This window comes from Pagrus major, chromosome 11 (assembly GCF_040436345.1).
Source record: "Pagrus major chromosome 11, Pma_NU_1.0".
NCBI lineage: Eukaryota > Metazoa > Chordata > Actinopteri > Spariformes > Sparidae > Pagrus > Pagrus major.
Genome location: NC_133225.1, coordinates 34,199,313 through 34,223,529, shown reverse-complemented (window position 1 = coordinate 34,223,529; position 24,217 = coordinate 34,199,313). Strand labels below are relative to the sequence as shown.

The following is a 24,217-nucleotide window of genomic DNA, read 5'->3' as shown; positions in this document are numbered from 1 at the left end:
TGCATGGACCCTAATATTCCTCTAATAATCAAAATAATAGCTCAGTCAGAATAAAAATGCCTTCATTCGGATCTGGATGCATGGTGTAAACTTTTGATAATCGGTTCAATAGGAAAATATTTGTCAGAACTATAACCAGCTAAACACTTCGTCTTAGGTAGGGGTTATTTTAAGTTGCTGACATTTCTTCGGGGAGGAACACAAACATGGCAGTATCAAAAGATAACTGGTCTGTGTCCAATACAACTCTCTTGTTGGAGACCTTAAAAGATTTAAGGATTGTTGAATACTTGATGGTTGAATGGCCCCAAATAGTGACTTGTTCAAACAAGTGTTGAAGATGAACAAAGCTGGAATCCATCCAACCAGAAATGCAAATATTGTATCTAGGATACAATGTTGGTCCATCTTGAAAATTGTATAAACAAGCACGGTGAATGAATCAATTCAATCAATAATGAATATACAGTGGCTTGCAAAAGTATTCATACCCCTTGAACTTTTCCACATTTTGTCACATTACAACCACAAACGTAAATGTATTTTATTGGGATTTTATGTGATAGACCAACACAAAGTGGTGCATAATTGTGAAGTGGAGGGAAAATGATACATGGTTTTCAAATTTTTTTACAAATGAAAAACAGAAAAGTGTGGCGTGCAAAAGTATTCTGTGTGTGGCAGCTTATTGGTTCTATTGAATTTTGTAGTACCTTTTATAGGTTTGATATTGCTACACCACTTGATTATTGGTCTGAGGCTGCTCGATAATTTATTAATTATCATTTATTCACATTCACTTTGTAACCTGAGTGGCTATATATGTTTATGAGGTGCACCAATTATGTGTTTCTGTCCATTGATATCAATTCCTTTTAATTCCTTAATGTGACGTATAGCCTGTGCCAGAGGTTCAATGTATAAGGCCAAGAGAAGGGGGGACAAGCAACATCATTTTCTAGTGCCTCTCTCCAGCTTTATTGTTTCTGTTAGACTACCATTATTTTTTATTCTAGCAGTAGGATTATGATAGATGGTTTTAATGCACTTAATTGAGTCTTTGTTGAAACCAAATTGTGCAAGCACAAGTTACAGGAAACTTCAATTCACACAGTTAAAAGCTTTTTCAGCGTCAAGACTTACCAAAATAGTACTTGTTTATTTAGTTTGTATCCAGTTGATTTTTTGCAGTCCTTCTAATGTTGTCTTGAGTTTGAGTGTCCTACGATAAACCCAGTTTGATCCTCATCAATTAGATTCACCATAAATGCCTCATATCTCTTTGCTATAATAGAAGTGCATATTTTGTAATCCACATTGAGAATTGATATAGGTCTATAATTGCTACAGTATTTGGTGTCTTTTCCTTCTTTGGGAAGTACAGAGATTATCGCCTTGCTCCATGAGGGTGGTAGTTGACCCTCTTTAAGAGTCCAGTTGAAGGATGAGGAAGAGGAGTTAATTCTTCTGTGCCACTCTGAGGGAAAACCATCGCTTCCAGAGTTCTGTCTTGTCTTAAATCTGAATATAGCTTTAGATACTTAGTCAGGTGTTATAGTGGATGAATATTGTTTTGTATTTCTGTTGGTAAATCAAGAGAATTAAGAAACTGTCTTTTTTCATCTTTGCTAGATGAGGGCGGTTGTGTATATACATTCCGATAGTAGTTTCTGAATGTATTTTCTATTTCTGAAGTCTTATGCTTCAGTTGACATGAGCAAAGATCTCTGATATTGTGGATTATATTTACAGTCTGTTGTTTCCTAAACCTCCTTGCCAGCAACCAAGTGGCTCTAGGGCCCTCTTCATAGTAATCTTGCTTGATAAGAGTCAAGTCTTTTCTCAATTCCTCCTCTCAAAATACTGTCTAATTCTCATTACGTTATCTTTATGTCCTGCAACAGTCGAGATTGGTGAGTATTTTGATATTTTATTTCAAAGTCCTTTAACTTTTCAGATGGATTAAGATGGCCAGCCTGTTTAAGTTTCTTTTGTAATGAGGAGATAGCTATTAATTTTCCCAGAATGACCACCATTATAGTGTCCCGTAGAGTAGTCGGTTGAATGTCTTCTGTATTGTTTTCCTCAATACATCTCTTTATTTCCATTTTAATCTGCTCGTTTAAGACTTTGTTATTTATTAAAATTAAGTCTCCAGATAGTGCTTTTTTGGTTACTGTTCAAATATGCTGATATTGTTTTGTTGGTTTCTGCCCTCTTGGTCTGGCAGCCTGTCCTGTAGTATTTTCTGAGTTCTGATCTAAGCCGAGATAATGCTGCCATCTTGAGCTGGGTCCACCAGAAACTCCTCAAAATGTGTTTTTCAATGAGAAGATGTGAGCCTGTAATACCCAAAGTCACCTCATTTCTGCTACACTGAATCAAGTATACTTGTCTCTTTTTTTATGTCCTGCTTGGAACAAAGCAGATCTTTTGTAAGCCTTAGCTGCCTTCATACTTAAAGTCATATGTGGACTAAGAAACGGTGAATTACCCACGCGATAACTTGTTCTTCTCAGCGTAAAAGGGCACCATCATTAAAGTCAATGGGTACTTAATTAGTCTGTCAATATTTAACCATTGTCCTGTTATGAGTATCTTATTTCTCTTAGAATATTGTACATGTACATTGTGCACGAGTTAAATGGCCTCCTGAACCAAGTGAATAACCTCTTGCGTATTCAGGAACTTTAAAGAAAACATCTATTGTATCTGAGTACCGATTCACATGTTTTGACAGGATGTTAACAAAGAAAACGTCAAAGAAGACTATGCTAAGTATGTCCTGAAGATCTGTGTCCTCTGTGGAAGTGAAGCACATGAAGGCCCAACCACTGCCGACATGTCCATCATCATCAAGCAAACTGAGGTTCTTCATGATTGTAGATGTGACAAAGGCTTACCTTGTGCCTCCAGTACATTCCTAAATCCACTAAGATACTACTTATACCGGACTTGTTATCAGGGTTAATGCTATTAAATAACTTTTTTTTTCGTAATCTCAGTCACTATCTGTACAGTAACGGAAACAACCTAATACCATATTACAAATTACATGTGAGCAATAAATATATACAGAGGTGAATAGAGAGGTGAAGTCCTACCCTTTCGGTGGATCACCATGGGACTTAATTTCAGAAAAAGTATGTACGGTAGTGATGGCAAGAGACATCTTTATTTTTTATTCCGCTTGAAGAGTGCCATGAGCAGTTTTACACAAAAGTAAATGGTATTTTACTATCTTTACCACAAACTGACTTTTTTGACTTGAAAAATATGTGTAATTCATGGCACAATTTAAACAAGATATAAAAAATATTTGTCTCTCCCAATTGACTTCTATACAAATTGTCTCTGAAATTACATACACTTGTAAATAAAACATACTACTTTGTCACAAAAAACATTCATGAAGTTTGCTTCAAATATCAATTTATTACAGCTCTTCTGAAAAATATGACCAAATCTGCGGGGTCAAAAATATACATACAGTAATATTTGGTTAAATGTCCCTCTGCTATTTCCACCTCAATAAGGCGCTTTTCAGAGCCACCCACAAGCTTCTGGTAGTCCTCTGGCTGAATTTTTAACCACTCCTCTTGACAGAATCAGTAAAGTTCAACTAAATTTCCTAGCTTCCTAGTATGGACTTATTTCTACAGTCCACATGTTCTCGATGGGGTTCAAGTCAGGACTTTTGGAAGGCCATTCAAAAACCTCAATTCTAGCCTGATTTAGCCATTCCTTTACCACCTTTTATCTGTGTTTGGGATCATTGTCCTGTTGGAAAACCCAGTTGCACCCAAGATCCAATCTTCTTTTAGGTTTTCCTGAAGAATTTGTAGATAATGCTCCTTCTTCATTATTCCATTTACTTTTATTAGAGCACCTGATCCACTGGCAGCTAAGTAGCCCCGCAGCATAATACTACCAACATTTGATCATATTACACCAATCCTAACCTCACTGCATTGGCTCCCAATTCATATAAAATCAGATTTTAAGGTGCTGCTGATGACATACAAAACTGTACATTACCCTGTTGTACATATCAGATCTAATTATACCATATATTCCACCTCGTGCATTACACTCTCAAAATTCAGGGCTCCTGACAGTCCCCAGGGTTAAAAAGAAGTCAGCTGGCTGCAGGGCTTTTTTCTATTGTGCCCCCTTCCTCTGGAATAACCTCCCAGCTGACATCAGACAATCTGGCTCAATTGACGCCTTTAAATCTAAACTGAAATCTCACTTCTTTAACTTAACCTTTAATTGTCCTTGACTTTGATTGCTAGCTTCTATTTTCTGTTCCCACAAGTTGCAAGTTGTGTCGCTCTCTCACTATCTAACCTCCTCCTCCTCCTCATCCTCTCTTTTCATTCAGGCTCCCTTCTGATGGACAGCAGGCCCCTGGGAACATCTGCCTCTCCTGGCTCCTGCTGCCTCACATATTGATGGATCTGGATTGTCATACCCTGGACTCCGCTGGATCATTACTGTCCTCTGTTTTACTATTTCCTTATATCTGTATTTCTGTCAAATTTGATGCCTCTTCACTCTGATCTTCTCTATTTTACTGCTAATTATCTTGTGTAGCCTGCCCTCTTCCAGGTCACCACGGTGGAGAGGAGGTCGGGTGGCTCGGGCACCACTTGGCGATGCCTCGGCCTGTTCAGTCGTCTCCTGGATCCACACACTTAACATATATTAGAATTTGTATCAGATATTCTGTCAATGCAATTTGTAAACTTTGATTTTGTTGTTCTGTTCTGTACATAGAACATTTATTGGATGTCTGTCCATCCTGGGAGAGGGATGCCTCCTCTGTGGCTCTTCCTGAGGTTTCTTCCATCTTTTTTTCCCTGTTTTTTTTTCTTTTTTTTTCTCAATATGGCAAGTTTTTCCTCACTCAAATCGAGGGTTTAAGGACAGAGGATGTCGTTCACTGTACACTTTGTAAAGCCCATTGAGGCAATATGATTGTGATTTTGGGCTATATAAATAAAATTGATTTGATAATACTACCACCACCTAGACTTGCTTTTTGGTGGTTTTTGGTTGACTCTTGACACATCATGACCAACTTTCTCCCAGCAGCAGGTGATAGTTGTGTTTTTTTTCTGATCGTGGAAGTGACACAACGGTACCATGCACTTAATCTTGGGACCTATAACTGCTTTGAAATAGCTCCACGTGACTTTCCTGACTTGTTCAAATCAAAATGTCTTTTCAGATCAATGCTGAGCTCCTTAGACTTTCCTATTGTAGTTTTTGTGGCTGAGTCTAGTGGGTGTATCAAGCAAGCTCTATTACAGTGGTATGCAAAAGTTTGGGCACCCCTTAGGAAAAGCACTGCATCAGTTTGTCACTTGCTGAGCTTTGAAGCAGCAACTTCATTTTAACATATGTCATACCTTATGGAAACAGAAACATCTCAGTAGTGAAATCATTTTTATTGGTCAAACAGAAACATTTTTATGCACATTTAAACAAAAATAGGCATGTGCATAAATTTGGGCACCCCAAAGAAATAATTCCATTAATATTTAGTAGAGCCTCCTTTTGCTGCAATAACAGTCTGTAGACGCCTCCTATAGCCACAGACAAGTCCCTGAAGTCTGGCAGGTGGTATTTTGGCCCATTCCTCCATAAAAAACGCCTCTAGTTCAGTCAGGTATCTTGGCTTCCGTGCATAGACAGCCTGCTTCAAATCAATCCATACATTTTCAATGATGTTAAGGTCTGGGGACTGGGATGGCCATTCCAGAACGTTGTACTTGTGCTTCTGCATGAATTCCTTGGTGGATTTTGAACAGTGCTTAGGATCATTGTCCTGATGAAAAATCCAACCCCGGCGTAGCTTTAACTTTATGACCAACTCTTGAACATTCTTGTCAAGAATCTGCTGATACTGAGAGGAATTTATGTGGCCCTCAACTTTAACAAGGTTTCCAGCACCTGTGCTAGCCACGCAGCCCCATAACATGATGGACCCTCCACCAAATTTCACAGTAGGCAATAACTTCTTCTCATGGAATGGAGTGTGTTTTTTTCGCCATGCATACCTCCTCTTGTTCTGACCAAATAACTCTATCTTAGTCTCATCTGACCACAGTATTTTTTTCCAAAATGCTTCTGGCTTGTCCAGATGTGCTTTTGCATTCCTCATGTTGCTCTTCTTTTGACGAACACTCAGGAAAGGCTTTTTGCGTATCACCCTTCCAATGAGCTTTTCCTGGTGCAAAGTATGCTGGATTGTGGAACGATGAACAACTACACCATCAGCAGCCAGATGTTCTTGTAGTTCTCTGGAGGTGGTCTGTGGCTTGTCTGTGACCATTCTAACCATCCTTCGCCTGTGCCTTTCCTGTATTTTTTTTTTGGCCTACCACATCTTTCCTTCACAAAGACTGTTCTTGTGGCCTTCCATTTCTGCACTATATTTCTGACTGTGGAGACAGACAGTCCAAACCTTCCAGATAATTTCTTGTGCCCTTCCATTTCTGCACTACATTTCTGACTGTGGAAACAGACAGTCCAAACCTTCCAGATAATTTCTTGTGCCCTTCTCCTAATTAATCATAATGAATTATCTTAGTTTTTAGGTCAGTGGAGAGTTGTTTAGAGGCCCCCATGTTGCCACACTCTCAGAAAGAACCTAGGACAAGCACAGCCAGCAATAACCTATGTTAAACAGCCTTTTTCATGAGTGGTTCCACCTGTCTTTGTAATTGAAGGTCTCACGAGCTAAACAAAGCAATTTTGTGCAGCAACCTGTCAGCTATAAATCCCTACAGGTCTTGAAATGAATGCGATTAAAAGGGTGCCCAAATTTATGCATATGCCTATTTTTGTTTAAATGCACATAAAAATGTTTCTGTTGGACCAATAAAAATGATTTCACTACTGAGATGTTTCTGTTTCCATAAGGTATAACATATGTTAAAATGAAGTTGCTGCTTCAAAAGCTCAGCAAGTGACAAACTGATGCAGTGATTTTCCTAAGGGGTGCCCAAACTTTTGCATAACACTGTAAAATGGGCCCAGAAAAGTTGCCAGCTGTTATCAATTATAATCAATCAGAAGAAGTTAAGAGGCCATGCTACTGAGCAAATTTGATTCACACAACTTTCTACATCACCAAAATTGGTCATTCAATTCAATTTGTTTTATGTATATTTTTGACCCAGCAGATTTGGTCACATTTTCAGAAGACCTATAATAAATTAATATTTGATGCAAACTTCATGAATGTTTTTTGTGACAAAGTAGTTTGTGTTCCACTCATTTTATCACAAACAAATGAGAGTTTTAGAAATCAGTGGAACTAAGGACTGCCATGACATATATTTTCTTTACATGTATGAAAGAGTAGAAAAAATGGTTTGCACCTAATGTTAGGAGCTCCAAATCTCGGCGGCAGTGTTTATCGACCATGGCTGTGCACCATTTGTTGTTCGTGTAGATAAACAGTCCTCCTCCTTTGCTCTTACCGGAGTACTTCATACAGTCTACCCTGTAAACAGAGCAGCCAGCAAGCTCGATAGTGATAACTGGTATGTTATGGTTCAGCCAGGTCTACGTGATGATATTCAGGCAGTGAGGCATGTTTCTCATTCTGATCTAATCCATCTTGTTGGTGAGAGACCTGGCGTGAGTGAGAAACAGGCTTGATAGTGCTGGGTTAGTATGGGTTAGCCTTTAGCCTAGCCCGTAGCCCAGCCCACTTTACCCGCTTCTGTTTCCTCTCTCTCCGGAGTGAGTGAAACTGAATCAATCCCGGGGTCTGTGTAGAGACGACCAATGCACAGTAACTTGGACTGGTCATCTCTGGTAAAAGCTGCTGCTTTACTTAGCAGAGTACAGAAGACAGAAGAAAATGGAATACACAGAAGAGAGAGCTGAGCCTCTGTCGCATCGGTGCCGCCACCATCTTGGTGGATTCTTTGATTATTTGTCCTTTAACCCCCACATAGAACAAATTTCAAGGACTGCCATCTTTCACCAACAAAACATTGGAAAAATTGGGAACATTCTGTCTCAAAGAGATGCAGAAATATGTGTCCACGCTTTTGTGACTTCAAGGCTGGATTATTGCAATTCCCCTTTATCAGGCAGCCGCACAAGCCTCTTAAGAGTTAGAGATCATATTTCTACCATATTAACCTCTCTGCACTGGCATCCTGAAAAATCCAGAATAGAATTTAAAGGGGACATATTATGCAAAACTCACTTTTTCCTTGCTTTAGTATGTATATTTGCGTATCCGGAGTGCCTCCCCACCCCTTAAGCATGATTTTTCGACAACTAAGTCAATATTTCATAAATTACTGGAGTCAGGGATTGGGTCTCTAAACGAGCCGTTTGGATTTCGACCGGATTGTGACGTCACAATCCGGTCTTTTGCATACTCCAGTCCTCGCGCTGGCTATCTCCTCCCACACTTGGCCAGCTACCTGGACGAGGATCCGCCATTTTTCTTGTTCTCGCTTAACTTGTACGGGACAGCCTGACCGCTACCATGTACAACCCGAAAGCCGAGCACTGCTGCTCTGTCGTCGGATGCACGGATCCTCCTGTTTCGCTCCATGGCCTCCCTATCAAAGAGGATATCAGAGCGAAGCGGCTACATTTTATTTATCAGGGAAACGTCCCAGCTTCAGTGAGCAAAGCGTTACGGTCTGTGCCAGTCACTTCACGCCGGACTGCTTCAGCAACCAGGGTCAGGACTGGACGCTGGACTGGCGACAAGATTGTCCCTTAAAAGATGGATCCATACCCACTGTCAATGATGGAGCTGTAAGTATTTAAAAAACAGTGTAGTTTGTGTTACTTTGGCCGTTTAGCACATGAGCTAACGCTAACGCTAATGCTAACGCTAACCGTCGATGTAAATATGAGGCTAACGTGAAGTTATCAACGTTGGGCTTACTGGCCATAGGATTCACGATTTGTCATATCAGCACTCTTTTAAAACATGACAGTGAATTGAGAAAATGAATTAGGATATTGAGATTTTATCGCTTCTAACCGGCCGGTGAACCACTGCTCTGCCGTAAACAAGCAGAGGAGATTGTATGAAATCTTCTCGGTTGTTAGCGGACGGTGGGCTGCTGTTCCTCCGTGAACAAGCAGAGGAGACGGGGTGAAATGTCTCGGTTGTTAGCGGACGGTGAGGTACTGTTCCTCCGTGAACAAGCAGAGGAGACGGGGTGAAATGTCTCGGTTGTTAGCGGACGGTGAGGTACTGTTCCTCCGTGAACACGCAGAGGAGACGGGGTGAAATGTCTCAGTTGTTCGCGGATGGTGAGCTACGTTAATTCATTAGCATGTTGTGCTAAAGGACAGTGACCTGCACGTTACCTGCAGTAAAGCAATCACTACTTTGTTTTGGAGCTGGAGACAGGGGTTGGCTGCTACATGTCTGTTGTGCTACTATCAGTCATATGCAGGCATGGACACAGAAAAGTTGCTTCGCAAATGTGTATAGCTCGTTGCCATGGTCACGCAATGCCGTCCTCACGTCTTCCGCCCGGCAGGAAGAGGTGGGCGGTGCACGCAGTAGCTCATTAGCATAAAAGGGAAAGGCACTCAAACCAGCCGCTTAAAACAGGGCTGTGAAACTGGTGTGTAAACACCCCTGCTGTGCTCAATCCTTTGGTTTTTTCGACCAAAGCATGTTACTATCATTCCATTTAGACATCAAGGAACCATGTCAACAAGCAGAAATGAGCATAATATGTCACCTTTAAAGTCTTCCTCCTTACATACAAAGCCCTGAATGACAAGGCTTTGGCATATCTTAAAGAGCTCATTGTACCCTATTACCTCTCTAAAACACTGAATTCCCAGGATACAGGGTTACTTGTGGTTCCTAGAAGAAGAAGAAGAATCTTTATTTTGTCAGTTGTCTTTTACATGCGACATGCAAACACACCCGAAATTAGTCCTCTGCATTTAACCCATCACTAGCTACACATTGTAAGTACACACACTGCAAACTAGGAGCAGTGGGCTGCCATGACAGGCGCCCGGGGAGCACATGGGGGTTTTGGTGCCTTGCTCAAGGGCACCTCGGCAGTAACCCAGGAAGTGAACTGGCACCTCTTCAGCTGCCAGCCCACTTCCATATTATGGTCTGTAGCTGGACTTGAACCGGCCACCCTCCAGTCCCCAAGCCAAGTCTCTACCGACTGAGCTACTGCCGCCTCAGAGACTCCAAAAACAGAACAGGAGGTACAGCCTTTAGCTATCAAGCGCCTCTCCCAAAGAAAACATCTTTCAGTCTCGGTTTAGGAGGCAGTCATCCTCTATGATTAAGAGTAGGCTTAAAACTGCACAGGCTCATAGCTATGCTGCAATAGGCTTAGATTGCTGGGGGACTTCTAATTAATGCATATTACTAACTTGGCTTCTTCCACGGAGTCTCTGTGCTTTCTCGTCACACAGGTTCCCATGGATCATGGTTGGCCCTACTGCTGTGGTCCTGCTTGATTCCTACTGTCATCACCACCATTATTATTATTATTCGTAGTAGTAGTAGTAGTTGTAGTATAATTTTAATATTACTACTATTCTAAGTGCTATATTGTAGGCAACTGGACTTCTTTCTTAAAGACTTTTCACCTCTCATCCAAGAGGCTTCTTCAGTTCTAACTAACTGGAGGGGAGTTGCAGGCTTTAAACCCTGTGTGGGTGTGTCCTTACAGAGTCTTTCAGGTCACATGGGAACTCTGAGTTTCAGAGCCTGCAACATGTCTTGAGTCGGGTTCTGCACAAGGTTTCTGAAGAGAGTGTTTTCTCGTGACTATCGCCAAATGCTTGCTCATGGGGGAAATGTTGGGTCTTATAAATAAATAAATTAATCAAAGAGTATAGTCTAGACCTGCTAAAATTGGAAAGTTTCATGATATTGGCGCTATGCAAATAAAGATTTAATGATTGTTGATTCAAACTGCTTAATGAAATGTATTTAAATTTCTGTGCTGTGTTCGTGTCCTGTGTTCAACAGTCAAGACTGATTTGTTTTTAAGTTATGTTACGTATGTAAGTTTGTGTATGTAAATGACGTAAATTGCGTTATGTCACTTACGTAACTTACAGTAATATAAGTTCATTTATTACAGTAATGTAAGTTACGAGACTGAACGTGTTATTTTAACCCTAAGTATGATCTTTTCTATCCCAACCAAGTAGGTTTGATGTGTGAAACATTTATAACAGTTCAGAATTCATATGTCATTATATGTGAATTGCTTGTCAGTAAGCCTTGAAAGTCTACCCAGACCTAGCATATAAGATATTATTGCTAACCTGACTGCTTGACTTCATTTCTAAAGCTGAGGCTAGAGGGGTAGGTAGAGCAGTGGCGAACTTAGCCATTTGGGGGCTCCAGGCGAACAGTCATTTGGGGGCCCCTGCATCTACTTGTCTAACCCCTGCATCTACTTGTCTACTTGTCTAAATACCTTATATCGCATAATGAGATACTCCATACAAGGGATGAACAAAAGTCACTATCCTTCCTTTCTTCCATCACACTCGGCCAGTGTAATCCATATTGGATTAAACATCCTTTTCTATGGATATTGCAAACTCTCATATTGTCCTAAGGCATGGATGTGTGCAAATAGATTTGAATTTGTTTCAACTTTAGTTTTCCTGATCTTCTTCAGCCCCTGACTAATGCATGTTCTCACTGACAAGATAATTTTGACTCTTTAACTCTTAACAAAGATTCATATGACCTTGGTTATACAATATTAGTAAAGACTTGACATTTTTAAATAAAGATTTATTTAAAAAAAGAAAAAAGATTGAAAGACACAAGGACTGTCTTGTTACTTGCAGTTTATACCTTACAGACTGATTTATCTGGGGGTATAGAGCTATATACTGGGAGCAAACGGTGTAGACGGCTGCTCTTGTTCCACTGGCGGTCCTGCTGCCACCGCGGTTCCTGTAAAAAAGCTCGATAGCTTTTTGCAGCTTTGAAATAAACTCCTGCCTTTGGTCCCTCTTCTTCTTTTTCTGTGACCCACTTTCGTATATTCGCTTCATTTCTCTCGATTTATCTCTTCTCTCTCTCTTACCGCTATTTACTGTTTTGGATTTTACACCATAATCATTTCCACATACGTGCAGTGTGATGAGTGTGATGCGTAACATGGAATAGTCCATGTAGTGCAGACTGAAGGGGGGTGCACGGTTGGCAGAAAGACCGTCAAAACATGAGTAATTGATCAAATTAGACATCCCAATGCTACTATTGTGAAGAGATTTTTATAAAAACAGTAAATATAGGGACAAAATATAAAGAGGGCATTTTGGGGGCCCCAAACGGCCTTGTATGGGGCCCTGGGCTCCAGGCAAATGCCTGGTTTGCCTAATAGTATGGCCCGCCTCTGAGGTAGAGCATCATAGTTTGATGCTTAAGGCCACTGACCAAGCTAACATATTTGAGGACTTGGGAGTGAGAACATGTTCATCAGATAGGTCTGAGCACCATGATTAACTATATACGCAATTTTTAAATGTTACAGTTCCGGCTGAAGATGACCACAACAATAATGAGTTCGCATTCACATATTTCACATATTTCCATATTTCACAAGTGATATAATTTGGGTCACGAGGCATGACTGTAAGTACATGTCTGGCATGAGCTTAAAGGTGCTGGGGACAGGTGTTTGTGCGTGTTGTGTGTGTGTGTGTGTATGTGTGTGTGTGTGTGTGTGTGTGTGTGTGTGTGTGTCCATGCCTTGTGTCTGATAATTGAGTCTTCTCATCTCCACAGGATCTGAGGAGTGGGCCAGCAGTGACTCCTTGACCCCCACCATTTGCTCATCCTTGGCTGGTGATGTTCGTTTGCTGGAGGGAAGAAGACGAGAAAGTGATCATGTAATGAGGTTAGACAGGCCCGAATGACTTAAGGTTAGTAGAGGTGCTATGGGGGTCATGAGAAATTTCTATCTCCTTTTAAAATGAAGCTTAAAAAGGAATGTTACCATTGCAATTGTATCACTACAATTTTGGTAGTATATACAAATTAAAAATGTTAAACTTTTCTTATTTTTTTCTAAAATCTGCCATTACTCGTCATTTGGTGTATGTGTGTTTTGACCATGAACACAAGGAGTCCAGTTGTATTTCTAGAGAGACAGAGAGACACCCCTCTATCTCTTTTATCAAGTAAGGGCGTCCAATCAAAAAGTCTGAACTAGGCAGTGGTGATAAACCACAAAACAAGATTTTGTTAATACACTGCCTATTTGTGCCTAAAATGTTTACAAAAACATATTTTAGCTTACTGGTTAGCAGCAATAGAGAAAGAATGTGAACCGGAAGTCACTGACATATTGTTTCTGTACAGTTAAAAACTAAACTTTTGAGCAGAGGGAATATCACAGCCCTTTTTCCTTGTTTCTCTCTTCTTTCCTACAGTGAAATACTTCTTCAAGTGAATGAGGACATTTTGTTTAAAAACAGGTAAAAATGTGTCCTCTATCCTCAAGTCTTCCTTGCAGAGAGGTGAGTATGGGAAGCAAGAAGCAATGTTAGCTAAATGGAAAGTACTCATGTTGAAAACTGATGAAAATAATTGAGGAATGTCAGAGGATTGAACTTAAACCAAGGTACTTCTTCATGTTTTTAATGTACTTTACTCGTACATACCATATTTAAATAAGCCGAAACAAAAATTCTGGACCCTTTTTTTTTTTTTTTTAATATCACTTACCATTTCACCGTAACGGGATTTCAACCTTTTGAGGACGTGGCCTCATTTGAGAGGTATAGAAGTGCAACACTACGACAGACCATAACTCTTCAATGCTTCATCCGATTAGTACCAAATCTGGGAATGTTGTACGTAGAGCCATACTGCATCAGTCTGTAAGATTTTGTACAATTCTATTCCAAGGGGGTACTACAGAAACAATATAACATATTTCTGTAAATCTGTTGTCTTTAAGAAAAAGAAGCCAAGTACCAACAGCGTCACCTTGTGACTATGGGTATGTGATATGACGATATTAGATTGTGAAGGATTAGAATGTGTAGACGATCTGCCAAAGTGCAGAGATCGTAGGGATCGACTCTAGGGCACATTCTATAAATTGCAGTTCTATGCTGATGCACTGACGCACCAAACGTATTACGTTGTCAACCTGACCGACCAACATAGCGAATTATGGGCAGTGACGCGCTTTCTTACCCGCCTCCTTGTTTATGTGTGTTGCGGTAGCCGCATGGAGAGCCATGGCTGAAAGACAAACGGAGGAGTTGGTCGCTTTTTAAAAAAAAAAAAAAAAAAAAAAAAACAGCGTTTCACCATCTCTCATCTCTGCCAGTTAGCCCCTCCACCTGCCGCCTCTCTCGGGTGCGCACACACACACACACACACACACACACACACGGGCGCATGGATAGGTCGTGCTTTGGCCGCTAATAAACGGTAAATGCGCTAATTGTACAGTGTTCAAATTACCGTGACCCCCCACCCCCCGTCAGATAGTCCGACCACTGACGGACCCTTTTCAATAAGCTATTTAGTGTTTGGATATACTTAAATCCTGTTAAAATGACTGTGTTGAATAAAACAAACATTAATGTCTTCATTGATATTTTACTTTTATGTTTATTGAAAGCTACCTTTTATGTTGCAAGAGTGCACTTTATCAGAGTGCTGTTGTTTACCTTTTAGTATGTTTACGTTGTTTGCACATGTTGGCAAAACTGCAAGTATTTAAATTAAAATCTGTTCAGAAAGGTTCTTTGGCCTAAATTGTCTGTTTTTCTTTTTTTGATTTAAGATCGTGATAAAATCGAAATTGTGATTTTATTTTTAAAAAATCGTGATATGATATTTTTGCCATATCGCCTGCCCCTACTTGTGACCATTAATAATGTTATATTAACCATGGAGTCACATGGTCAGCTGGACAAGATAGTGGCTTAGGTTGAATCCGCTCAACCCAGCATTGCTATTTTTTATTGATTTTCACCGTTATGACAACTATTACTTTTCTCATTTGAATGCACCGCTGATTGTAAATACGCTATGACCGATTCGAGCAAGAAATTTGAGCCAGGCCTTGCTGTAAAGAAGAGAGGGATATCCAACATGAAGGCCATAGCGGAAGCTGTACATGGAAAACAACGTGGCTACCTGGAGACACGTTTCGACAAACTTCAGCAGATGGGAGAAGACACAGAGGCAAAATTATCTACCCTCATACTGAAAGTCAAAGCTGCTGGCAAAACGGAGGCTTTCCGTTCCACGGACGAGGCCGAGGATTTCATCAGCTCCCTCCCGGTGTCATGAGTCCCACCTGCGGCTGGGAATGACGACTCGGAGCCCGGACAATCGGACTAAGCTGCTGGCTAACCATGTCTAGTTGGAACTGAATCATCCTGCACGGTGCCTGGATTAAAGTGCTGATCATCACTCGGAGCTCCTGCCACAGTACTGGTTTGTTAATTCAGAGTGTGCGACAGGTTTTCCTTTTTCTTTTCCCTTTATGATTAGCGAGATGTGACTTCTCTAGCCTGGCCTGCATTAGCAGTTAACTTACAATCATTTTGGTGCGTAATTATTTTCATTTGTTGATGCTTAAGCAACCAGGCTCTCATTTTCCTTCTCTAAGAACAGTACTGAGCACACCACCACTTTATTTTTGTGTTTTGTCTCAGACATAGAGTTTGTTTGCTGTTCATATGGCTGGTTAGCCAGTTAATCACTGCCAGCAGGAATGATGAGGACAATCTTATTGGACTAACCGTCGCACTTGGTTATTTCTAACTTTATGTTTACTATGGACACAAAGACTTGGTTACCTCTGCTGGAGGCAGCTCACTCTGGCCTGATTTTAATGGTTCTGTTTATTAACTGCTGGGTTTGAGGTTGAGGTTTGATCCTTTGCGGCCCCATGTTCATACTAGATCACGGATCAACATATGAGGGTTTTATTATTTTTTCTTGGTTTAGTTATTTTGAGCTTTACTGTTCATGGGGTTTTATGTATTATGTTGTTGTTTATCAGGTACCATCAAGGGGTATTGGGGGGTAAGTTGATGTTTTTGCTATTATCATACTTTGGGAAATAGGAGTTGAACTTGAAACTGTTAATTAAGGGTGAGGTACACACATTTTGTACTCATATCTGTCACACCAGTTGGTCAGTTTGCCACAACTGCTGGCACCATATTTTATCATCAGGTATATGGTCGATTACTTTGAGTTCAGCATGCAGTAATGGGTGATTTATCTGTTTTGGTTTGGAATTGCAATGGGTTAAATACACCACACAAGAGGACCAGCATCCTTACTCTTTTGCATTGGCGGAAAATTGACCCGGCTCTCCTACAGGAGACGCACCTGTTAAGCAGAGACTCTGGTCGCATGGCCAACAGATTTTACTGTGGACCCCAGGAAGACTAGCTGGTTACTAAGGTACCAGCTAATGGGGATCCTTAATAAACAATAAACAATAAACAATAAACCACACAATTGCTTCCTCTTCGGCTGAATCAAAAAGTAAAGGAGTGGCCATTGTTTGTAAACGTAATCTCAAAATTAAGGTGCTGGATGTATGGGCGGACACTGCAGGAAGGATAGCAGTGGCCAAGGTGGAACTGTATGGGAGAAAGGTAGCTGTTATCTCTGCTTATGCTCCAAACAAATTTGATAAGACTTTCTTTGACATGCTTGCACAGAAAATGCTAGAACTACCTGAATATTCTCTCATCGTGGGGGCAGATATGAATGCGGTGTGGCATACAGACGATTGATCTAGCTTGAGTGCCTCTAAAGATCAACAGCTAGCAGCTACAGCTTTACAGTCATGGGCCAAGACCCTTGGCCTAATAGATGTATGGCATTCCTTTAACCCAACATTGAAAGATTACTCCTTTTTTTCAGCCAGACATAAATCATTCTCACGGACAGAATCTTTTCACTTCACTACAACTTTTTCAAAAAATCAATGATTCTGCCTTGCTACCTATTGCTTTATCAGACCACAAAGGAGTATTTTGTTGTGCAACCTTGGGCTGCCTATCCAAACGTCCTGCTAGGTGGTGCTTTAATACCACATTGTTAAAAAACGATGATTATAAATCTCAGTTTTTGTCCCAACTAAAGGAATTTTTGGACTTCAATTTAGACTCAGTCGATGACCCCAGGATTTTATTGAATGCGGTCAAAGGGTTTATACGAAGCAACTCCATCCGTTTCGCCTCAAATTTGCCTCAAAGGATAGAACAGCTAAATTACAAGCAGACTTGGCTAGAATAGATTTGACCTTACAAAATAACTATTCCCAACAGGTTGAATTACAACGGGAAATCATTAAAAAAGAAATTAATAATATTTTAAAACAACAGTCAGAATTCCTGATACATAGGACTAGACAGCGTTACTACTTTCAGGGGTCTAGACCCAGCCACCTCCTAGCCTCCAAAATAAGGACCAACGAGTACTTTGCTGACATTCCTTCTATCAAGTCTACAACAGGCCAAATTCTGACTGATCCTAAGCAGGTGAATGAGACCTTGCATACATATTACTCTAATTTATACCAATCAGAGATACAGTTGGATAGCGATAAGTGTCAGAACTTCATTAGCCAATTAGATCTACCACAATTGGCAGTGGCTGACTCTATGCGACTTGACACACCCTTATCGCTGGAAGAACTTAAGGCAGCAGCTCTCGACATGCAAAGAAACAAATCTTGGGTTTGATGGAATACCTCCAGAGGTATATGTGGAATTCTGGGACATGCTAGGCCCGCTACTTCTAGACATGATAATGACATCTATAGACAAAGGCAGTTTTTCAAGAGACGCCAATATAGCTCTAATATCCTTACTCATAAAGAAAGACAAGGAACCTGTAGACTGCAGTAGTTATAGACCTCTCGGCTTATTAAATGCAGATCTTAAAATATATGCAAAGGTGCTGGCCAAACGCATTCAGAGTCACATGCCGACATTAGTCAGTTGTGATCAGACTGGATTTATAAAGTCTAGGCTAGCTGCAGACAATGTCAGACGACTTCTCCATATAGTCGGTGCAGCAGTAGACAAAACAGCGCCAGCTGCAGTGATATCCCTTGACGCTATGAAAGCCTTCGACAGGCTGGAGTGGTCCTTTTTGTGGGCGGTTTTAGAAAAAATGGGTTTCGGAAAAAACTTTACTCATATGATAAAGGTCCTGTATTCAAATTCCTCAGCTCTGGTACTCACTGGCCAACTCTCCTCTGCGCTGTTCCCTGTTACCAGATCATTCCGACAGGGCTGTCCCTGTCCCCGGCACTCTTTGCACTTTCTCTTGGGCCACTTGCTCAGATGATTCGTTAGTCCCCCACTGTGCATCCTCTTTCAGTTTGTGACACTCATCACCACCTGTCATTATATGCTGATGACGTGTTGGTCTTTATGGAGAAGCCACTACAATCTATACCTAACTTACTGTCCATTTGTGAAGAATTTAGCGGTCTCTCAGGTTTTAAGATCAACTGGACCAAATCCGCGTTACTCCCCCTTAATGATTCAGCTAAAGGGTTGCAATTTCCAGCTGGCATCCCAGTTGTCCAGGATTTTAAGTACCTTGAAATACAAATCTTCCCGTCCTTGAACCGCATTGTAACGCACAACTACTCAAAAATGCTAAATAAAGTTAAAGCAGACTTGGATAGGCGGATTAGTCTCCCCAACTCTCCCAGAGCCTGTGTCTCTATAGTCAAAATGAACATTTTGCCCAGGATAAATTTTATTAGTTCAATGATTCCCCTCTCTCCTCGTGTCAATTATTGGAACGTATCTCGTGTTCTACCTGGAGTAACAGTAATATTCGCACTTTTGACGAGGTATATAGTGACACTGGGCTGCGCACTTTTCAAGATATTAGAGACAGGTATAATTTGCCTGCAAACTCATTCTTTTTCTATCTGCAACTTAGATCATCTTTACAGGCGCATGGTGCTCCGGGACACCAACCATTACCTATTCACGCACTGTACAAACTACTTGCCACTCGAATTAAAAAGAGAGGTATAGTATCCGCACTTTATCATTTTTTCCTGGAGGCCTCCTATAATGAACTACCACTTGACAATAGAATATGGAGGTATGATTGCCCCAATTTGGACTCTGATTTTGATTGGTCACAGGTCTGGGCAAGTATTGGAGAGGCTTCCCATAACCCCGACCACCAGCAGATCCACTTCCATCCACTACACAGAACATATTTGACCCCTCGCAAACTCAATTGTATGAAGTTGATAACTGATCCCTTGTGTAGTCTATGTTCTATGAAGGCCTCTGGCACTTTTTTGCATATGATGTGAAATTGTCCTCCAGTCTCACAGTTCTGGTCCAAGGTGGCAGCCAAGCTTTCTGATTTAGTATCAGTGACCATATCAGTGACTATACCTGTCCTTTTGCTAATTGATCTGTCAGAGGTTAATATTACTAAACTTAAAAAGCGCACTGTACTAGCTGGCCTGACAGCTGCCAAGAAGTTGATAGGCTTACGATGGAAACCTCCCCATTCTCTCACCATCAGACATCTAGAACAGTCTACTGCTAGAATTAATGGTGCTAGTGAGGCTCCCATAAACAACTGGCGTGCAGCAGCTGATTCACTGAAATAATTTATGAGATAAGCTCTTCCCTTACTTAATGCCTTTTTGTGAGACCCTTAACCTCCTTGTTTCCCCCGATTGAGTTTGTGTGTATGCGTGTGTGTGTGTGTGTGTGTGTGTGTGTATGCACACGTCAGATATATACCCCATAGGATGTCAGTAGACCTGAGAGAGCGTACCAGTATGAGTGTGGTGCTGGGGTGGGGGGTGGTGCCCCTTTTCTCTCTTCCTTTTTTTATGTCCTTTTGGTTTGATTTGGTTTTGCTTGCACCTTATTGAGGTGCAAGGTTATCACTATTATTATTATTATTTTACTATTGCTTAGCTGTTACAGCCAATTTTGTACTGTCTCTATTGTCCATTAATGAATCATGTTTTTTGGTTGTAACTTGTATTCTTGTTCGATTAAAAAGCATTTGTTCACAAAAATATATATATATATATATATATTAACCATAAATTTAATTTGGGTGGTACCATCAATCGCCAATGCTGCTGTAAAGTGTGATGTCACTTCTATCCAAAGGGGGTGCTACAGTAACAACATAACATGATATTCCTGCAACTCTGTTACCTTTAAGAAGATGAAATTTGGTACACAAATTCTCCATGAGCATGTGTGCGACAAATTAATGTGCGGTACTTAGAGCATCATCTTTAAAAATGCCACCATATCTCTTTAATGTATGAGTCAATCAGCAGGACAAACCAGGTGGTACCATCAGACATCTATCTACGCTGTGATAGGTGATATCATTCAGGTCTAGGGACTCTATCTTACACTCTGCGCAAGGTAGCGCACAGTGTCATTACTAGTTTCAGACTTACACTTGCAAATGTACTTGCACCCACCAGTGCATCCCTGGGTATGCGCCTACACAGGCGGGTTCACAACATGCATGCACTCTGATTTTATGATTAGAGAGTGCCTTCAGTTGTCTTAAACATTTCCATGAACACAGTAATGTCACTGAAGCAAATCATGGTGCATTTATTCAGGAATTCAGGATTATTCCAAAGGAAACAGAGTTTCACTTTTAGCTTTTGAAATAAATATGTTTAGACAGGATCTCAGGATTTATCAGGACAGCTGCTTCTTCATGGCAAACTATTTTACTGTATGAATCTGCACTGTTGATTTAAGCTTGTAGCAGCAAGCCTTTCTGTCTAAGATAATTTAAGTACCTTTCCTGCAATTTGTGTTTTTTATGGATATTTGTACATTTAGCTAATACTCTGTTACACCTTATTGTTCCTATGATTGCAGAACCACACCCTTCAAGTCCTGATATTCACAACCCTGTTTCCATGTGTAATCCAACTATTCTAAAGGATGCTGTTCCATCCTGGTAGTGGTAAATAAAGGACACAGTTGAGTTCAATCCCTGGATGAATTCCCTCTAATCAAGAAAGATCCAGCTGTTGCACTATTCCACTAGTTACTAGATGCACCCTGTGCTTTACACCACGAGCACAGAAATTTGTGTCGTATTTACCACTTAATCAAGACATTGATTACTGCACGTATCACTTGCCATGAGTGATGGCAGCAGGTCACAGAAAACCACTCGTAATCCCACACATTTTCTTCAGAAATTGCATTTTTTTCTAGTTTAAGACTTATTTTATGTGAAGCACTCACTGCATGTAATATATTTGTCATAAACATTTTGAGTAGCATTTCATGAACAAAAGGTACTCTACAAATAAAGATTATCATTAGTGCCTGAGCACAGAAATGTTGCAATGGCTCTATTGTAATCCAAACAATTTATTTTTTATTATTTTCCTAACTCAGATGCATTTTTCAGAGGCTAGGTGCTTGAAAAGCATTGGCGTGGCAGTGCAACAAATTTCTAGTTATCAACATGAAACAGTAAGTAAGTGGGTATGATAATAGTCATGGCCTTTTTTCAGCGATAGCAACAGGAGGTTACGGTTCCTATACACTTATAAATTACTCCAAGCAGATTAACCAGAGTTGATACTATAATGGATGGGCCAGAGGGAAGGGGAGGGGCTATCTGCTGTATGCTCTGCTGTGATTGGCTGTTACTCAATCAGTAGCCCACAGTGACACACAGTGATACAGTAGATTGCCAGCTGTACTTTTTCTCGTGGTGGGACACCCAAGCTCTCTCTGGCCGAGGGACACTCTGGCAGCAAAGAGCAGCTCTGGAGGAGGTGTATAACCCAAGAAGAGTAACAGCCAGACAGAAAGGACTGTGACAACATTTTCAGTGGGTAAACTTCAGACGGCAATCCCCTGTATTGGCACTGCTGCCACTGGCTGTTTGTTATACAAACCCACTGCAAGCAAAACTACACATAAGCTACATGTCATACACTCTCTATGCCTGTGTCAAATTGTTAACTCATAAGCCTACTTAACAACCACCAGCAGAGCACACAGAAGGATCTCCTTCCACTGTCCTACCAGCCCATTAATTCTCGCATCCAGCATTAACCAGATCAACCTCAAATATGGTCGGTAGAGACCCAAATGATGCTTCTGTCCAAAAATTGTGAGTTTTCATCAAATGCGGTAAAATGGAGACATAATATTTGCCATAAAGGTCCCTGGCAAGAGGGCAGACTGAGCAGTTGTCTGTACTCAGAGCATGTGTGGAACGTTCTTCAAAGTGAGTCTTTTTGATCACTTTACCCCTTCTAAATAATTAAAATTGACTGTCTGACCATGTCAAAGGGACAAAAGAAGCAAGAAACAGGCAAGAAAACACAGAATGAACCTCCAAAATTACATCGTCTGAGATTGACCATGATTATGAGATGAGAGTTTGACACAAAGATGACTCAAAACACAGGGATGATTGCTAATCTCACTAAGTCAAGCGAGTTCAACACTGTTTTGGAAACCCAGGTATCCATCCTACGCAAAGAAATAAGAAGAAACAAGCTCACAGGGAGGTCAAGAGAACAGGACTGATACAAATGATGTTGGAATTTGAGGATAAAGGGGATGAAAGAAAAGATGGATGAAAACATCGGTTAGATGGATGTGATACTGCTGCTTGGGAAAATTGCTTCAGAACAGTCCCAAAAAATGGATGAGTATGTGTACATCAAACAACAGAACACGCCAGGTGACTGTACAGTTTACCAAACGTGAGCATAGAGACAGCATATGGAGGATGACCAAGAAGTCGCAGGTCTGCGAGACAGCAGGAATCCGTTTCACTGAGGATTTGACCAAGGAAGACAAGCTGGAAAGAGAGAAACTTTGGCCTCAGATTCTGCAGGCACGCAAAACTGGTGAGAGGGTATATTACGGTCCTTTTGGCTTCGTAAATGGACGCTGCATTTATGCCAAAGAGTGAGAAATAGTTTGTTATAGACATAGAAAGACTTCTGAAAATACAACTTTAAGGTGGGGGTATGTCTTTTGTTTGAATGTAAGAGGAACAGCCAATCTTTCTACCTCTAAAGGAAACTAAAAGAGAACTTTAATAGTATTGTTATTTGTATTGTGTATTGTTAGTGTCTTTTTTTCGCAGCAGTTCTTTCTTTCTTCATGTTAAAGACAAATTTATCCTTAATTTATTTAACACAAGGGGTCTTAGTGATCATGCAAAGAGGAAAGCAGTATTTTTATTTTGTAAGGGACAAAAAGCCCATTGCACTTTCTACAAGAGACACATTTATGCGACGCTAATGCCACCTTCTGGTCAAATGGGGAGAAAAAATATTGTTCAGCCACAGTTCTAATTGCTCTGGCGGTGTAGCCATATGTTTTATTAAATGTCCTGGGAAGGTAGTCACTTCTAAAGCTGATGACTTCAGTCACTGGCTTGCTGTTATTAAATGTCTATGGTTGATGAATGTCTATGGTTTTAGCAACAGTTACCAAAACAAATTACTATTGTCAGAAGTGACAGATGTGATCACTGAATATAAAAAATATATATCATACCAAGTTTATTTTCACTGGTGGGGATCTAAATTTGACACCTGATGAATGGCAGGATAGATGTCCTTCTAAATATAGTACTAATTAATGGAACATTATTTCACTAGATTTTTTTAACTCCAATAGTTAAATAGATATTCGGAGGAACAGAAATCTGGATGGCAGTCAATTTTAATGAATCAAACCAAATGGTAGTTGTAAATCCAGAATAGATTTATGGTTAGCTAAATTTGTTTTGAATGTGTCAATTTCTAATGCTCCTTTAACAGATCACTATGTAATACACCTTACATTAAAACCAGAGAATAGAACTAAATACAAAAAAGACTTTTGGAAGTTTTACGCAGAGTTATTAAAAGATGAGGTGTATATATAAATTGTTAAGATTTAATAAAGAAAATTAAAACACGATAGGAGTATATGTAGCTGTAGCAGCAGATGGAAGTGAATATTTAAGAAAATAAAAAGTGAGGTTTTGGCTTTCTTAGGAAAATATCTATGTGTACACAATTATTGGGCAACTATTAGTGTGCAGAATTATTATGCAACTAAATCCCATCCCTTTCCCATTTCACTTGTTTATTTTCAACTGTTAAAGTGAGATTAATAAACAAACAACTCAAAATTTACAAATAAACAT

At 40.3% G+C, this 24,217-nt stretch overlaps 1 protein-coding gene across 1 annotated transcript in view; it reads right to left on the bottom strand.

The window, feature by feature from the left end:
- Positions 1–24,217, bottom strand: part of LOC141004605 (receptor-type tyrosine-protein phosphatase F-like) — a 448,688-nt gene that overhangs the window by 143,309 nt on the left and 281,162 nt on the right. Inside the window, exon 18 of the mRNA XM_073476198.1 lies at positions 12,761–12,870. Coding sequence (XP_073332299.1) covers positions 12,761–12,870 — 110 coding nt within the window. The remainder of the gene's footprint in view (positions 1–12,760; positions 12,871–24,217) is intronic.